The sequence below is a fragment of the Doryrhamphus excisus genome, chromosome 9 (assembly GCF_030265055.1).
Source record: "Doryrhamphus excisus isolate RoL2022-K1 chromosome 9, RoL_Dexc_1.0, whole genome shotgun sequence".
NCBI lineage: Eukaryota > Metazoa > Chordata > Actinopteri > Syngnathiformes > Syngnathidae > Doryrhamphus > Doryrhamphus excisus.
The window spans coordinates 8,301,514-8,318,360 of NC_080474.1; the positions used below are offsets into that span (position 1 = coordinate 8,301,514).

General features: G+C 43.1%; 2 protein-coding genes across 2 annotated transcripts; both read right to left on the reverse strand.

Moving 5' to 3' along the window:
• Positions 1 to 8,285: 8,285 nt before the first annotated feature.
• LOC131135854 (frizzled-7-A-like) lies at positions 8,286 to 12,533 on the reverse strand. The gene has a single exon (XM_058082225.1). It carries the CDS (start codon positions 12,065 to 12,067, stop codon positions 10,367 to 10,369), a length of 1,701 nt encoding a protein of 566 aa, XP_057938208.1. The 5' UTR covers positions 12,068 to 12,533; the 3' UTR covers positions 8,286 to 10,366.
• A 2,899-nt stretch (positions 12,534 to 15,432) lies between these two features.
• LOC131135855 (frizzled-1-like) lies at positions 15,433 to 16,847 on the reverse strand. Its single transcript, XM_058082226.1, has one exon. The coding sequence runs from the start codon at positions 16,670 to 16,672 to the stop codon at positions 16,220 to 16,222; it is 453 nt and encodes a 150-aa protein (XP_057938209.1). The 5' UTR covers positions 16,673 to 16,847; the 3' UTR covers positions 15,433 to 16,219.

Consider the following 16,847-nt stretch of genomic DNA (forward strand, 5'->3'; position numbering starts at 1 on the left):
TATTACCAATTTCACTTGGGTTACAATGCTCTGTGGTACGATGGTACCAATATATATACTTGGTGGCAATTGTGTGCGGCAGCAACCAAGTGAGCAGTACAAAATGCGTCTTGCCTGCAGTCAAGCATGGTGGTGGTAGCGTCATGGTTTGGGGCTGCAAGTGTGCTGCTGGCACTGAAGAGCTCCACTTCACTGAGGGAAACATGAATCCGAATATGTACTGTGACATATTGAATCTGACGTTGATGCCTTCACTTCAAAAGCTGTGATGCCACTGAAATTTGCAAGCGTAAACGGTAGTAACCACACCAAAAACACAAGTAAATATCGTTGACTGGTTTCTGTGTACAGGGACAGGGACAGAGGACTCGTTACAGCTGAGACAACTGTTGTGACATTTTAAACATTTTCACTTTGGTGTGCAGGCTACTCGCTTTTGTTGCCAGTGTTTTAGACATTTGTGGGGACAGCAAATACGTCTTATACGGCACTTAGCAATGCAAATGACATGTTGTCTTGTTTCCAGTGTCAGCCATCGTTCCCCATGGGAACGAGGCTTTGCTGTTTTTCTGGACAAAGTTGTCTGTTGTCACCATGATGTGTGGAGGGACTTTGGACACATGTTTGTATATGTGCTCCACAAGGGGACATGTGCTCCCAGGGCCATACACTGACAGTTGATTGGTGTCATGGGGATAATGGACAAATGACCCTAAGGTTTAATCATCATGTTTACATCATCATCATGTGTGCATGTCTGTACCTCTGTGGCATAGCATCACAACAGAAGGGAATTACATCAGCTAATTGTCTATCAAATCAACACTGCCTCAAAAAAACATGCCTCATTGTGGTATGTTTTGGTCTGAATGTCTCAGATCAAAACATGCTTTCATTAAAGCGTGCATGTGCCAAATAAATACAATAGCTAATAAACAGAAAAGACATTAGTCTGTAAAATACTCGCACTATGTATTTTGTAGTAAATGTAGTTTACCAGTATATAATAAGTTTTTAATTGTACTTGCTTTCTACGTAGATGCTGAGTTAATGTTTTGTTTTTGCCACCCTCACAAGGCTCTATTCATATACAGTATGGACTATATGCGTGGAATCATATTATGTTCCTTATTGCAAATTGCATATGTATAATCCAAAGTCCTTCTACTCATGAGCTGCACACTGGACTGGTCGCCTACTCCACGTTTTTGGAATGCGGGGTGGATCTTGGACCTCCTGAATATGAGGCAGAAGTACTAACTAATATACAACCATGCGGGGTAAATCTGCCCTGGTCAACATCAAAATTGCCAGAAGTTGAGAAAAATAGGTATGAACAAAATGTTCTTGCTATTTAATTGCCTTATGTGTTGCTGAGTGAAAACATACATAAGGCACAACTACAGTACACATGGCACTGCTAGCAGGTTGTCAAAGTTGTCTGGACTGACAAAGAAGTGGAATTACTTTGATGAGTCACTATCGAGTATAAGAAAAAAAATATCAGGATAATGTTGACTAGGATATTCAGATATGTTGGGTTTTTCGGCAGCAATACACAACTGCTCACCTCAAGTCAACTATTCAACATGTGAAACAGAAAGACGTAATAACTGATTATGACTATACTGTACATTCATCAGCCATAATGTCAAAATTTGCTTATGACCCCCAGCGACTGGCAAAAATCATGCAGATAAACCCGTGAAACTCAGTTTTATACATTACGAAACAATTAAAGACATACTGTATAGAGTACCGTTCTTAGAAAACATGCAGTTACACAACATCGGGTATCCTCAAAGCATCTACCTGTTGAGTGAAGTCACTTGTGCCCTCTTCTGGATTCATAGCTGCAGCACTTTCCCCCACTGCAGACGGACCCATCACATCACTTTCTATTTACATTATCATAAAAAATCATTAAGAAAAACAAATTATAGTGGTAGATCAGTTTTTGTAGTAATTTGTTCCAAAAAGGTCCAAAAGAACCAAATCCATCCATTTTCTATGCCACTTCTTCTCACTAGGGTCGCGGGTATGCTGGAGCCTATCCCACGCTTTGAACCCTACCTGTGGCTAATTTATGACTAAAAGAACTACAGTTCCCATGAAGTGCAGATTCAGGAAGATTAGATGGATGGATGGATGGATTCTGGGATTACCGCCACGACAGGCACCGACCACCTTACGCCACAGCACCGATCAGCCGCCTCAACAATGGAGGCACAGAACATGGCCCATTCTGTCCTCCCTCGGAACATTGTCAAAGCTCGCTCAAAGGTTGGAGTTGAAACTTCTTCTGACAGGGGACTCCCATCGCTCTCATCAGACCCTCACAATACGTTTGGGCCTGCCAGGTCTGACCGGCATCCTCCCCCACCATCGGAGCAAACTCACCACCATTTGGTGATTGGTTGACAGCTCTGCCCCTCTCTTCACCCGAGTGTCCATTACATATGGCCGCAAGTCCGATGACACGACCACAAGGTCAATCGTCGAACTGCGGCCCTGGGTGTCCTGGTGCCAAGTGCACATGTGGACACCCTTACCCTTGTGTTATCTTGTTCACGAGTGAGGGAAGGATGGAACGCAAGATCGACAGGCGATTGGTGTGGCGCCTGCAGTGATGCAGTCTCTACATCGGTCCCGTTGTGGTGAAGAGAGAGCTAAACCGAAAGGCAAAGCTCTCAATTTACCAGTCTATCTACGTTCCTACCCTCACCTATGGTCATGAATTTTGGGTAGTGACCGAAAGGACAAGATCGTGGGTACAGGCCGCCGAAAGGAGTTTTCTCCGCAGGGTGGCTGGGCTCTCCCTTAGAGATAAGATGAGAAGCACTGTCACTGGGAGAGACTCGGAATAGAACCGCTGCTCCTCCACATTGAGAGGAGCCAGATGAGGTAGCTTTGGACGCATACCCGAGGAGGTGTTCAGGCCACGTCCACCCGGTATAAGACCTCGGGGAAGTCCCAGGCCAGTTGGGAGACATAGTCTCTTCAATGTGTCTTAAGACATTCCCCGCCTCGAGATCCGCCGGGAGGAGCTGGACGAAGTGGCCAGAGAGAGGGAAGTCTGTGCCTCCCTGCTTAGGCTGCTGCCCCCACGACCAGACCTCGGATAAGCGGTAGAAGATGGCTGGATGGATGGCTGGATGGATGGATGAACATCATACCCACAGTAAAATATGGTAATGGTAATGGTTTTATTTCAATTTGCATCAGATTACAATTGAGTGCCACACATAATCAGTTCACAGTTCCACATGTCCAAAAGGAGTAGGAAGAAGCAAAGCTTATTAAATCCTACCCCTCCATCTGGTACTTCTACAATCAGTAACTGTTACATTTGTTCACTTCCTGCTTTCCATAATACAGTTTAAGGTTTGTTTGTTTTTTTTTTAAATAATGCACCTCGTACCGAAGTACGAAGTATGACCATCCAATGACATAATGGGTACCATAGTAAGTGTCAATATAGTGATATATATAGCACATCATGACTGGTTCAAGACTCTTCATCCTCATTCATGTTTAGCAAACATCACCTGCTTATATTGTTTCTTGAATTGGCTCATCGTTGTGCAATCCATTCCATAGTTTGATTCCACATACTAAAATGCTATGGCTTTTTAACATAGTCCTAGCATATCCGAGCATATAAGCTTTATATTATTGCTGTTTCAGAATCTGGAAGATTTGCTGTGATAAATGGAACCATGCTGTCTACCAAAAAATACTGGAGGAGAATGTCCCGCCATCTATTTGTGACCTCAAGCTGAAACAAACTTGGGTTCTGCAGCAGGACAATGATCCAAAACACACAAGTCAACCTCCAAATGGATTAAGAAAAACAAAATGAAGATTGGAGTGGCCTCGTCAAAGTCATGATCTGAATCGTATTGAGATGCTTTGGTAGACTTTCAAAAGGCGCTTCATGCTGGAAAAGGTTCTGCAAAGATGAGTGGGCCTCCACAGACTCATTGCAAGTTATCGCAAACGCTTGATTGCAGTAGTTGATTCTAAGGGTGGCCCAACCAGTTATTAGATTGGGGGGCAATCACTTTTTCACACAGGGCATTGTAGGTTCTATTTTTTCTTCCTTAATCATAAAAAGTTGACTTTAAAAACTGCATTTTGTGTTCAGTTGTGTTGTCCGTCCATCCATGCATCCTTCTTATATGCCACTTATCCTTACCACAATCATGAGTATGCTGGAATCTATCCTAGCTGACGTTGGGGCGAGAGGCGGGGTACACACTGGACTGGTCAGTCAATGACACCAGTCAATGACAGGGCGAATTTTACATTTGATGATCTGAAACATTTGAGTGTGACAAACAAAAGAAAAGAGAAAGATTCTACCCAATTCTAAAATTCTACCGAACGCTTTGGGTTGTCCAAAATAACCAAACACAATATAATGGAAATCACAACCCAGCAGCAAATAACTTAGCACCCAACAGAGATAACCCAGCGAATTGGGTTCTCAGAATACCCAATTCAATAAAAATTACCCAATTAAATGACCCAACAGGCTCAACCCAGCGGTTGGGTCAAAAAAATAACCCAGCATTTTTAAGAGTGTATATGTAAACATTTGGCGGGCTTTTATTCATGTGCGCACAATAGTCCGGAATTTACAGTAGGTATATAGCAATATTTATGCAAATGTACACAAAAAAGGATACAAAGAAAAGTCTTAAGAGTTATAAATATTTGACTTGTAATAGGTTTGCCAAGGCTGTGGTATGGCCCCGCCCTGCTGGTCCTTACAACTATATAAGTTCAGCTGTGGCTGACTGGCGGGGGGAGATGCAGGAGCCAACAGGAGCTCTACCCTATCCTGTGAGGTCTTCTATCATACATCTTTTTTTCATAGCATCCTCTACACCAGTAGAGGAGTTATTGGAGGTGCGGGATATCTGTGGTGAATTTTACAAAATAATCACAATGGAACTGATGTCTGCCTTCTAATCCAGGTTTTATTCCATGTTGTTGTACCTCTCAGATGTCCTCTCTTCTGTCTCGTGCCTTGCATTATTTTGTCAATGTGAATCGTGAATAACACTGACACTCAGCTCTTATTCTTAACAATCCGCCAAAATAAGGAATGGGAAACTCAAGTGAGATTTCATTCTTTGTGCTGGCCACCTACAATAACGTGGGACATTTAAGGTACTTCTACTTCATTGTTCTGCTGCTATGGTACTGTTCAATATGTGTGGCCAACACTGTTCTCATTGTGGTCATATTTGCAGACAGAAGGCTGCATGAGCCGATGTACATGTTGCTTTGCAATCTACTGGTGAATGAAATTAGTGGCAGCACATCTCTGTATCCCCTCATGCTTTCACAGATGTTCTCAGACGGCCACGAAGTGCCTGCTTCGTTGTGTTTTCTGCAGATGAGCTACATCTACACATCCGCTTCTGTGGAGTTCTGCAGTTTAGCAGCCATGGCTTATGACCGATACGTCTCCATCTGCAGCCCTCTGCGTTATACTGTCATTATGAACACAGGAAAAGTGTCTGTCATCGTTCCACTTGTCTGGTTGTATTCATTTGCTTTATTCCTGTTCCAACTCATATTTGTTGTTAATTTGAAATATTGCGACAATGTTATCAACAAGTTGTTTTGCGACCCACAATTATTAGCTGCACTGGCATGTTCTGTTTCAGTCCTCAGCAGTATAACTGAACTTCTTTTTACCATTCTGGCCTTTGTCATCCCATTTGCCCTCATTGTGGTATCCTACATACGGATCCTAGTGGTGTGTTTCAATACCTCCAAAGAGAACAAGCAGAAAGCCATCAGTACCTGTACCCCTCAGATTGTGTCCGTGTCAAACCTGTTTGTCGGCTGCACTCTGACCGTTTTTGAGGCCAAGATTGAGGCGAGCCATTTACCTGATCAAGTGCGGGTTTTCTTTTCAGTCTATCTGCTTGTTTGCCAGCCAATAATCACCCCCTTTATGTATGGCTTAAACCTGCCCAAGATAAGACAGGCATGCAAAAGATTTCTGTGGAGCAAAAAGGTATTTTTCTTGCAAGAATCTCTTTAATAACAGCTCAAACTTACTGTTGTATTTGTAGTTGCATCACTGATTACTTCTCCGGAAGCTGTTTTTGTGACTGTGATGTTGTGCAGGTTTACCTGAAGAGTTGAATAGAATTTCCCTATCTCACCGTCACCTAACAACATCAGACGAATGACAATACAACATGATGTCGTTGCAAATGCAAATAAAACACATTGTTACAGGAAGCGATACGCATGATTGTCAGGCGACCGACTAAGCAGACAAGGAAATATGCACTCATCAACCTTTTCGAAAGCTACATGAAAGAAACCAAAATTGTTAATAAAATGTTTGCTTTGATTGATGCCATTATATTATGTTTGTCATTGTGGCTGTAGTTTCTGGTGGTGTAAAAAGTCATGTTTCTGTTTGGTTTGCGCAATTTGTAACATTAAGGGACACCATTAAGTGCAAAAAGGAGTTAATCCTACCGCCTTTTCCATATCTATGCTAAATCAAGAAAAAGATTTTGTGACTCTGATAAAGTAAAATATACAAATGAGCACTCATTATGATGCAGTGTAATCTACACCAACTACTATAATAATGTATTATAGATTATAGACTGTCTTGAAGTCTAGTAACCTAAATGTATTATATGGCGTGCTATTAAAGACCTCACTGTGGGTTTGAGTTCCTGTCATGTTTAGCAATGAGCAGGTTCTTTGAAATCAACCCTGACAATTAATATACAATTGTTATATTGTATATTTGGCTTTGCTAGCTTAGTTGTTTTCCCCAATGCCTAACTCTGTTCATTATGAACTTAAAATAACATACATTTTGTTGACATTTTACTCACCAAAATATTTTGCCGTCACAGCTGAATAAATTGTAGTTTTGTTTTGTTTGTTACATTAAACGTTTCGTTGAATATTGAGTTTGGGGTGTCGTGTGGTCCATTAGCATTACCTGCTACTTGACTACGCTATGCACGTGAACGTCACGGCTTTCCCGGTCTGCGCTTGGCCTCTTTGTTTAAAGAAGTTACGTCATCATGGCCTGCACTGGGCGTGGACGTTCTAGTTAGTGCATTCGTTTGCTGCCGCCGATAGAGGGCACTGTGGCGCAACATTTCCATACCAGCACAGAGAGCTTTCAGGGACGTCACACTCTTTCAATCTGCCAAATTGTAAAATAGTTTAAGGAAATTATGTAATTGAAGCGAATCTTTATTACACGTTTGATCATTTTATTACTGAAATGTTTTGATTTAAAATCTGAATTTTCAAAATAAATGTAAATACCACATCATCTTGAAGAAGGGACCAATACACTGTGATTTCAATAGGAAGACTCTACCAGCTGACATAACACACAAATTATCCAAGCAATTTAATTCACAAAATGGCCAACCGGCATGGTTGGCACTTTTTTCACTTTTAGAACCTTGAAGAATGTTTGTCACCCTCAGGGCAAATTTTAAGTGGTTGTTCAGCTTGTTTTCACACATGCACTTTCACATAGGTCATAATTACACACAACACATAGAAACGTGTGTAATAATGAGCTATGGAGCAAAGACGTAAACAAATGTTATTTTAAAACTCTTGGAACACTATACACATTTCACATGGTGGCCCCTATTGTGGATTTTAGGTGTGGCGCTCCTACACATGTTGTATGTCATTATTTGCAGTACAGTTTTGCCCTTAGGATCCAACTTAAGTTTGTATTGCAAATTTTGAGAAATTATCCAATGTCACAACAACAATGACTTATTGCTTCTACCATATACATTATTAGTGCTGATTCAATTACACCATCAATTATGACAGCCATTTTGGGGGGGGGGGTTGTGTTTAAAAATGAAATCTGCTCATCAACTAAAGAGAATATTTGTCAGCCACAGCATCTCGTGTATCAGTGACACACAGGATTGAAAGACGTGTATTGTTCACTTGCTGGCAACATTTGCTGCCAAAGCTGCTTCACAATGTAGCCTCTGTGTCACTCCTGATATCTAATAGGTCATGTGTCGCTCCCAGGCCTGTTTTTTTTTTTATTGAGATGCCAGAAGAGGACAAAATGTCTTCTGCTTTATTATGTACTATGAAAAACATTCCATGTGTTATATGTATATACAACTTGGACGCAAGCCGATATGGAGATTGTTTTGTCAACTGCGGTTTTCCAGGTGACCGTTGATGTGTCAGTAACGTATCAAGTTCCATTCCAAGCCTACACAAGATCACACAACCCATTACAAACCTTATCACTTTTATTCAGACTGTACAGATACAACAGGTGTTTAAAAACAAGTAAAAAAAGAGACAAATGAGCATCCCCATAAATACAATATGCCTATAAGAAGTTGGAGGTTAAATGGATTACTTGCATAATGGTCCTACACACACACACACACACACACACACACAAATCTGAAATGATGTTGATAGAAAAACAAAACAGATGACTCCTTACACACGCCAAAACCCAAACATTCATATGGGGATACTGCTAAGATAGTACTATGAAAATGAGTATATACAGTATTTTTGCTAAGATTGTGAAGTGTAGTGTATTCAGAATATAATTTGTGTGATGGGGAAAAAATAACCCACATTTCTGAAAGGCTCTTTTTGCTATTTACATGTAGAAAAATGTGCAACTTGACAAAAATCCACTGATGCACTGACAAGATTGCTTTTCCCCACAGACTAGTTATTTATAGTCGGGCTCAAAAGGCTGGTGTAAGCTATAATAATATCAAGGGGGGTTGATTATTTTTACTGCTGCATGATTAAATGCAATGTGCAAGAATGTCTCCTCACCCGGACGCATAAAAAAACTCTCAGATTACATGACTGAGCAGTACTCCCCTATAAAAACACTAGTGGGTTGTTTAATAAGACACTTGGTTGACAGTTTTCACAAACATGTCTGTTAGGATATCATTATGAGTGGTAAACAATTCAAGGTCATGCAAATGTAATGCTTTAACACACACACAAACACGCAAATGACAACTGCCTGACTGCTGAACACAGCGAGGTGTCTCTCCCGCACTCGCAAACACTCACACCACTTGGGACAAATCAGGCACAAGGACTGGAACATGGCTTCTGCATGGCACATGAGCAGAACATAAAGAGCCATGCACCTTCTTTCTGTTCTGAAAGGCTTGCAATACTTGCAATTAATAAAATCAATCTCAAATCTCAGTCTGGATGTGGGACAACTTAAAAAAAAAATAAAATAAGAGTGAAATCCATTTAACACATCTAAATGCAATAACAAAGAATGGCGGGCTTAAGTGTGAACAATCGTCTTTATCTAAGCAAGAATAACATTCAAAATCCACTCCCACAAACGCCTTACAGTCTTTCTGGTCCAGTTCAGAGACCACACACACAGAGTGAGCTGAAGCTGTGCTGTGTGTGTGTGGTCCCTAAAATCCGCCCATTGGTACCGATGAGTTCATGAAGAAGCACAACACAAAACTGAAGAAGCCAATTGAGACTCGGAGTAGGTTTTTCTCTTTACAGGCATTAAACTGGCTGCAAACGGGTCGTCACAGCAAAGGCGGTGCTTCATCATGGCGGTAACAGACAAAAGATCGGGAATTTGACGTCACGTTAACTTTCAGCTGAGTAAGCCTTGTACTGTAACAGTCGTTTTTAACACTTTTTTTTTAAACAAACCTTCGTGCAAACCAACACAAACAGTAACTTCATTCACCTTCGGAGTGAACATTCAATGCAGGTGGAACAATGTTGAAAAAGATTTCCACGAGGATTGTGGGCAGCACCTTGGCACAAGCTACTGCATTTATCTAATAAGCTTATTAGCAGTTCAGTCTTCCACGATGGGTAGAGTAACTTAACATGTACAATGTCAGAGCCAGGTAAGCCGGAAGAATGCATTCACAGTCAGGACACGGGGGTGGGGGAGTTGCTGCGGCACACACACCTTGGGCCGTTTTTAAGGCCATCAGTCTTATTTTTCCGTCATGTCATGCCACTGTGATAGTAGACACAAAGTACATTCAACATGGAAGCAAACGTAAAAGGATGTAGTGAGTGAGGATAAAAACTTCAAGTCCGGTGTTAATGACAGTCCAAGGTTGTACATTAGGAATCCAAAAATATATAAAAGAAAGAGTTCTGGGGGAAACTATGCGGATTGTTCCATTCCAAATTGAGTATAAAGGATAAAAGTTCAGTCTGTGGGCCTGCGGACTTGTCACAAATACAAAACAATAAGTCCAAAACAGTATAAAAATGAAAGCTATGTAACCTCATTTCTCTTAATGGTTATTGTAATTCTGTACCTTGTTCCACTTTACACTGTCGTTTCCCCATGGTTACCGTTGCTAAGGCGCTTGTAGAACCTCCTCCACGACTGCAGGGTCTTGCCGGACCAGACCCAGAAGCCAGAAGTGATACCGACGATCATGGTCATTAGGTATTTGATCATGAAGACGGTGAAATCGGGGGTCATGGGGGCATAGTTGTGGAGCGGACAGGGCACGGCAAAGCGCTTGCACGTCTGCATGTGCCAGGTCCTCTCCCAGTGCTCCCGGAAGGCCTGCTCGTAGAAGTAGCAGGCGATGACGATGGTGGCCGGCACGGTGTACAGCACACTGAACACGCCAATGCGGACCATCAGCTTCTCCAGCTTCTCCGTCTTAGTGCCGTCGTGCTTCATGATCGTACGGATCCGGAAGAGGGACACAAAGCCAGCCAGAAGGAAAGAGGTTCCGATGAACAGGTAGACAAAAAGCGGAGCCAGGACGAAGCCCCTGAGGGCGTCCACGTTGAAGATCCCCACAAAACACACTCCAGTCAGAACATCTCCATCCACTTGGCCCATGGCCAGGATGGTGATGGTTTTGATGGCGGGGACTGCCCAGGCAGCTAGGTGGAAGTACTGCGAGTTGGCTTCGATTGCTTCATGACCCCATTTCATGCCTGCTGACAGGAACCACGTGAGGGACAGAATCACCCACCAGATGGAGCTGGCCATTCCAAAAAAGTACAAGACCATGAAGACAATGGTGCATCCCTCCTTCTTGGTCCCCTGAGCCACAGTCCTGTAGCCGTCATCCTTGAATTTATCCACACAAACAACTTTGTCCTCCAGGAAGAAGCCAGCGGCGTATGCCACAGCCACCATGAAATAGCAGCCAGATAAAAATATGATGGGTCGCTCGGGGTATCGGAAGCGCCTCATATCCACAAGGTAGGTGAGCACTGTGAATAAAGTGCTCACGCAGCACAGGATGGACCAGATCCCCACCCAGAGGCGGCCAAATTTCACTTCGTCCTCCCGGAAATACATGATCCCGGTGGGCTTGGTGGGTTCACAAGGGGCCCCGCAGTCTTTCACCCCCATGAATCTGTATCCCAGGTACGACGGAACCTCCAACTGCAGCGGGCAGGAGAACTCGTGGTACTGGTTGTGCTGTGGAGACTTGGGTCGGCCCATGCTGGGGGGGAGCGTCATCAGCTCGGGTGCGTACGGTGAAGACGAGGAGCCCGGGCTGCTGGGCTCGGATGTGTTCTGACCCACGCAGATCTCACCAGCTCCGTGGACGGGAAAAGCCTCACAGCGGAGCCTCTCCGGCCACTGGAAGCCGAATTTGTTCATCAAGGCTTCACATCCTTGTCGTGCACGCTCGCACAGGGACCGGCAAGGGGGGATGGCTTGCTCCAGAACCGTGCACACGGGAGCGTACATGGAGCAGAGGAAGAATTTCAGATCAGCAGAGCACTGGACCTTCACCAAGGGGTAGAACTGGTGCACCTCCAGCCCGGCGTCTTCTTGGTTGGTGTGGCCCAGGAGGTTCGGCATGATGGTCTGGTTGTAGGCGATGTCGGTGCAGAGCGGGATGGAGATAGGTTGGCAGAATCCATGCTCCGGGATGGATATTCCACTCTCGCTGCTGTAGTGTTGAGCGGAAGCTGGTGAGAAGGACATCCCGCACAGCAGCCACATGATCCGCACAAGCACATAGCCAGTGGTGGACCTGGCCGCCGCCATAGTTGAGGAGGAGGAGGAGGGGGAGGGAAGGAAAAACTTTGATCCAAGTAGGGCGACTCAATGAGGGTCCAAAAAGCGACGCAAATCTACATTTAACGTCCCAAGGGTTCGCTGCTACTCTCGTATAACTCGAACGTCTCGACCCACAATCGAATGTTGTGTTATTTTCAAGAGTTACATCCAAATAAATCCTCGCCGTGTCATGACTTCTTGATGGTCTTTGTAAGTGACTCCAAGCAGCCCACTCTCACTTCAGTGGAAAAAACACGTCCCGGTCTTCCAGAAAAAAACGGAAGACGACGCACACCAAAGGTCCTCAGGTGAGCGTAACGCTACGTCGTTGCTTTGGTGGAGAAAAGCGAATAAAAATGTCTCAAATGGCCATCTTTTGTGGCTTGACTCCTCGGAGTGGCGGCTCTCAGGCGGTTGGAAGTCCGCAGGCTCGCTCTCGTCACTGTGGACTGTTTCAAGGTGCCCCCCATTCACAAGACCCCCCTCCCCCTTCAGCGGGCTACAGGGCGTCTTGAAACCGGCGCAGCGTCTCAGCCAATCACAGCACTTGTTTTCCTACAGGACTCGTCCCTGATTGGCCATTCGCTCCCCAGTCGGAGGAAAATATGCCACAGTAATTAAATTACTCTAGAGATATTACCGAAATAATCATAATTTCTGCTAATTTCTCAAGAAAGTGAGTGACACTGAAGAAAAACTTTAGATTAGTTTCTTTTGTACGGCACTGCAATTTGTTTCTACATGATTATTATCATTTTCACTGAATCATTTATCGTTTATTTTTTTCGCCTCATAGTAACAAATCTTTTTTTCTCATTCTTATCAAACGAATCTCTCCAGGCCTGAGGCGTAGGGTTGTATTGTGGTTAAGTGGTTTAAATGTATAAAGTTCTAAGCATGCATCCATTACCCTAAGAGGTTTATTTCAAACACCTCCAGCAGCAACCAATGTGGGAACAAACACCAACAGTGAGTTGAATTTACAACACAATCGATTCGCACACACAGGCCACAAAGTGAGGGTGGTGTGGGCGGTTCTTGTTGGCCTTGCTGCATTTGGTTTCTTGCCTGAGTGGGATGAAAGGAGGTGGGGGTAGCTTGGCGTGGGGGAGGGGACAGGAAGAAGAGAGAAGGTCGGGGAGGCAGGAGGAGAAAGAGTGGGAGATCCAGTTGGCCAAGCTCGACTCAAAAGAAAAGTCAGCAGAGTTCCCTGCTGTCAGATCGCCTCTGAACAACAAGTGGAGTTGTATTGAAACAGGCCAAGAGGTCAATTTGGATTCAGAAGGCCTTCCAGCAATAGTTTACCAAACTGTAATGTGATTGCTTCTGTCAGTCTTTCAATGACATCTTCATTTTTTGTCTTCAAAAAGTATTTTTTTCATTAAAACAGCACAGTGTTTGTGTATATTGTAAGATTGCACCATTGCGCCACAGTGTATGTAGCACGGCACCCTGGATGGGGCTTGAACTCGCATCCACAACTCCACGCAGCAGCTCAATGGGAGTTAAGTTTTGCAGCATGAGGCGTAGAGCTAAAATCCCGAGCGCAGCTCCTAAAGTATCAACCACACCGGCTGGCATCCATTACACCAGGGGTGTCCAAATCTTGCCCGGCGAGGTCCATCTACGGTAAAATCAAAGGCCACAGGGGACACTTTGTAAACAATTTTTGTAACATTTTGTAAACAACCTTTGGAGATATGCTGACAAATTACACTGTATATATTTAAAGAAAAAACACTCTGTATTATATGTAACAAAGCATATCCACTGTTCATTTTCTATTTCTGCTGTCGTTTTTCAAATATTTCTTTCTTATTTTGTGACAAACAAATAAATAAAAATTTGTTGTTGTAGCTTTGTGCTTTTATTGTAGTTTTTAAATGTGCCAAGGTGCATGCCGCACATGGCCCCCGGGCCGTACTTTGGACAACCCCTGCATTACAAAAAATAGAAGGCACTCTACCCTGTCAAACTTTGTGTATATGTAGTGTACATAGTACACATATTTAATAGTACTGATGGAAGTACAGTGGTACCTCCGTTCTCGTTATTTGTTCAAGATTTGTTCAGATTTTGACAAAAACCAAGGCAATTTTTCCCATAGGAAATAATGTATATATAATTCAAGTTTTACATGCAGAAAACCCACCTCTTTAAATCTGTTTTTAATGTCTTTTTATATCTGACTGATGTGCCCCCTCCCGCTTTTACTCATGTTTTAACTGTGTATTAACCAATGAATGTTGTATTTTGGTGTGTCTTCTATTCTGTTTACTTGCTTTATTCAAGTTCTTCTGTAAAGTGTATTTGAGTATTTTGAAAAGCGCTATACAAATAAAATGTATTATTATTATTATTATTATTATTATTATAAAAGAATGTGAACTAATGAAACTTATTGTACATCATGGTCAGATGGAGTTCAATCGTGTTTCTTGCTGGGTTTTGCTCCTTCTTTGGCCCTATGGCGGGGTTTTTTTTTTGCAGTTACACTCAATAAAAGATGCACAAAAGGTATTCCTCAATATACAAAATACAAACATGAACCAATTCAAGTTTAAACCCCACAACATTTTATAGTCTTCCAACAATCCATTTTGTTTGGGCAAATTATTTCATATAGAAAATCTTGGATGGCACTGCAATATTGCCTCTGTCCACCAGAGGGATCCAGACGAGCCCAAAGGAAGGCTGATGTCATTGCAGCGCCCCGAATGACGTGAATGCGTTGCTTAGACGCAATGCATTATGCGAAATCTTCAAAATATATTTTTTTCATTTCATGCATTGGCAAATTTCTATATATTTTCCAGTATACCTTTTCAGTGTTAAGTTGCTGTGTGATGACCTTAGTGTTCTCAGTAAAATGACACCATGAGTCAGACTGTTATGTTGTCATATTGTTATATATAATGACATCCTGAGATTTCCAATGCGTTGACAAGCTTGTTGTAAGTGCACTGATAGTTTGTGATTGTCGCCCTCATACAGTTGCCTCATTGACTTACTTTGTTGTCACAAACTTAGATTTTAGCCGTAAATTAGCCACACTGCTAGAAGCCGCAGAGTTCAAATTTTATGAAAAGACTAGGTTATACATCAGAATTTACAGTAGTTTTCTCATTTCCTAGCGTTTTTTTACACAATTCCAGCACATTTCTGCTTCAATTTTCTGTGATGTTTTCATGAATACTGGCTCAGCTGAAAACATCAAAGGCATACTTTTTATATGGGTTTTATTTTTAAGGTGCTATTTGATGCTGCCCAGGAACTAACATTCAGGTATTTGAAAACAGGGCAGAAAAGAAACAGTGTTACCGATGTGTGCAAACAAAGTAACGAGCTGTTACTATACTTAAAGCCGACATACTAATACTAATGTGAATTAAAGAAAACAAAATACTCTATATCATAATTATGTGTATCAGTGTTGTGTGATGTCGAGGGTGATGATTATCATGATGATTAAAACAAATTATTCCACAATTACTTGAGGCATGTATGAATAAAACTACCAAAGACAGGAAATTCATTCATTCATTTTCTACTGCTTATCCTCACGAGGGTCGAGGGGGTGCTGGAGCCTATCCCAGCTGTCTTGGGGCGAGAGGCGGGGTACACCCTGGACTGGTCGCCAGCCAATCACAGGGCACATATAGACAAACAACCATTCACACTCACATTCATACCTATGGACAATTTGGAGTTGCCAATTAACCTAGCATGTTTTTGGAATGGGGGAGGAAACCGGAATACCCGGAGATGCACAGGGAGAACATGCAAACTCCACACAGAGATGGCCGATGGTGGAACTGAACTCGGGTCTCCTAGCTGTGAGGCCTGTGTGCTAACCACTCATCCATCGTGCAGCCATTTGAAATATAAAAAGACAGACATTTGAATATAATTGTTTTATTTGACATTCAGCTGGGTCATTAAAGCATGGGACAAGAGGAAAATAGCATCTTAGGGGATATTGTACCACACATTTATTTATGAAATCATATATTTTCTCCATGTGAGTGTGAATGGTTGTTTGTCTATATGTGCCTTGTGATTGAATGAATATTTTCTCCATGTTTATTTAAACCTCCTCGGCATATGTGTGCTGTAGTATTTTATACATAACAGGCTGTGCTAGGCTGTGCTCACCACACAGAGTCCTGCCACCGGGAACTTCTCGCAGCGAAGACTCTCTGGCCACTGGAAACCTCCTTCGGTTATCATCGATTTACATCCCCGTCGTACCCGCTGACACAGCAACCTGCACGGGGGAATGGCAGCCTCCAGCACCGTGCACACCGGCGCGTACACAGTGCACAGGAACATGGGGAGATCCGCCGAGCAGTTGGCGTTCATCAGCGGCTCGAACTGGCGCATCTCCCGCTCCGCGTCTTCTTGTGTGGTGTGGCCCAGGAGGTTCGGCATGATGGTCTGGTTGTAGGGGACGTCGGCGCAGAGCGGGATGGAGACGGGCTGGCACACCTCATGGCGGACGCTCTCGCTGTTGGTTGCTGGGGAGAAGATCCCGCACAGCAGCCACATGATCCCCACAAGCGCGGAACTTGAAGTCAACCTCACGGCCGCCATGGTAAAACAGGAAAAATAGCAAATTTGGACTCAAAAAGTGACAGTAATCACAGCCACAGCAATATAAAGCCTCCAGTGTGACTTGTTGATGGTCTTTGTCAAGTCTTGAAGCAGAAGAACGTCACTGTTGTGGAGAGAAAATCATGTCCCACCCTTTCTCAATACCTCCAAACAA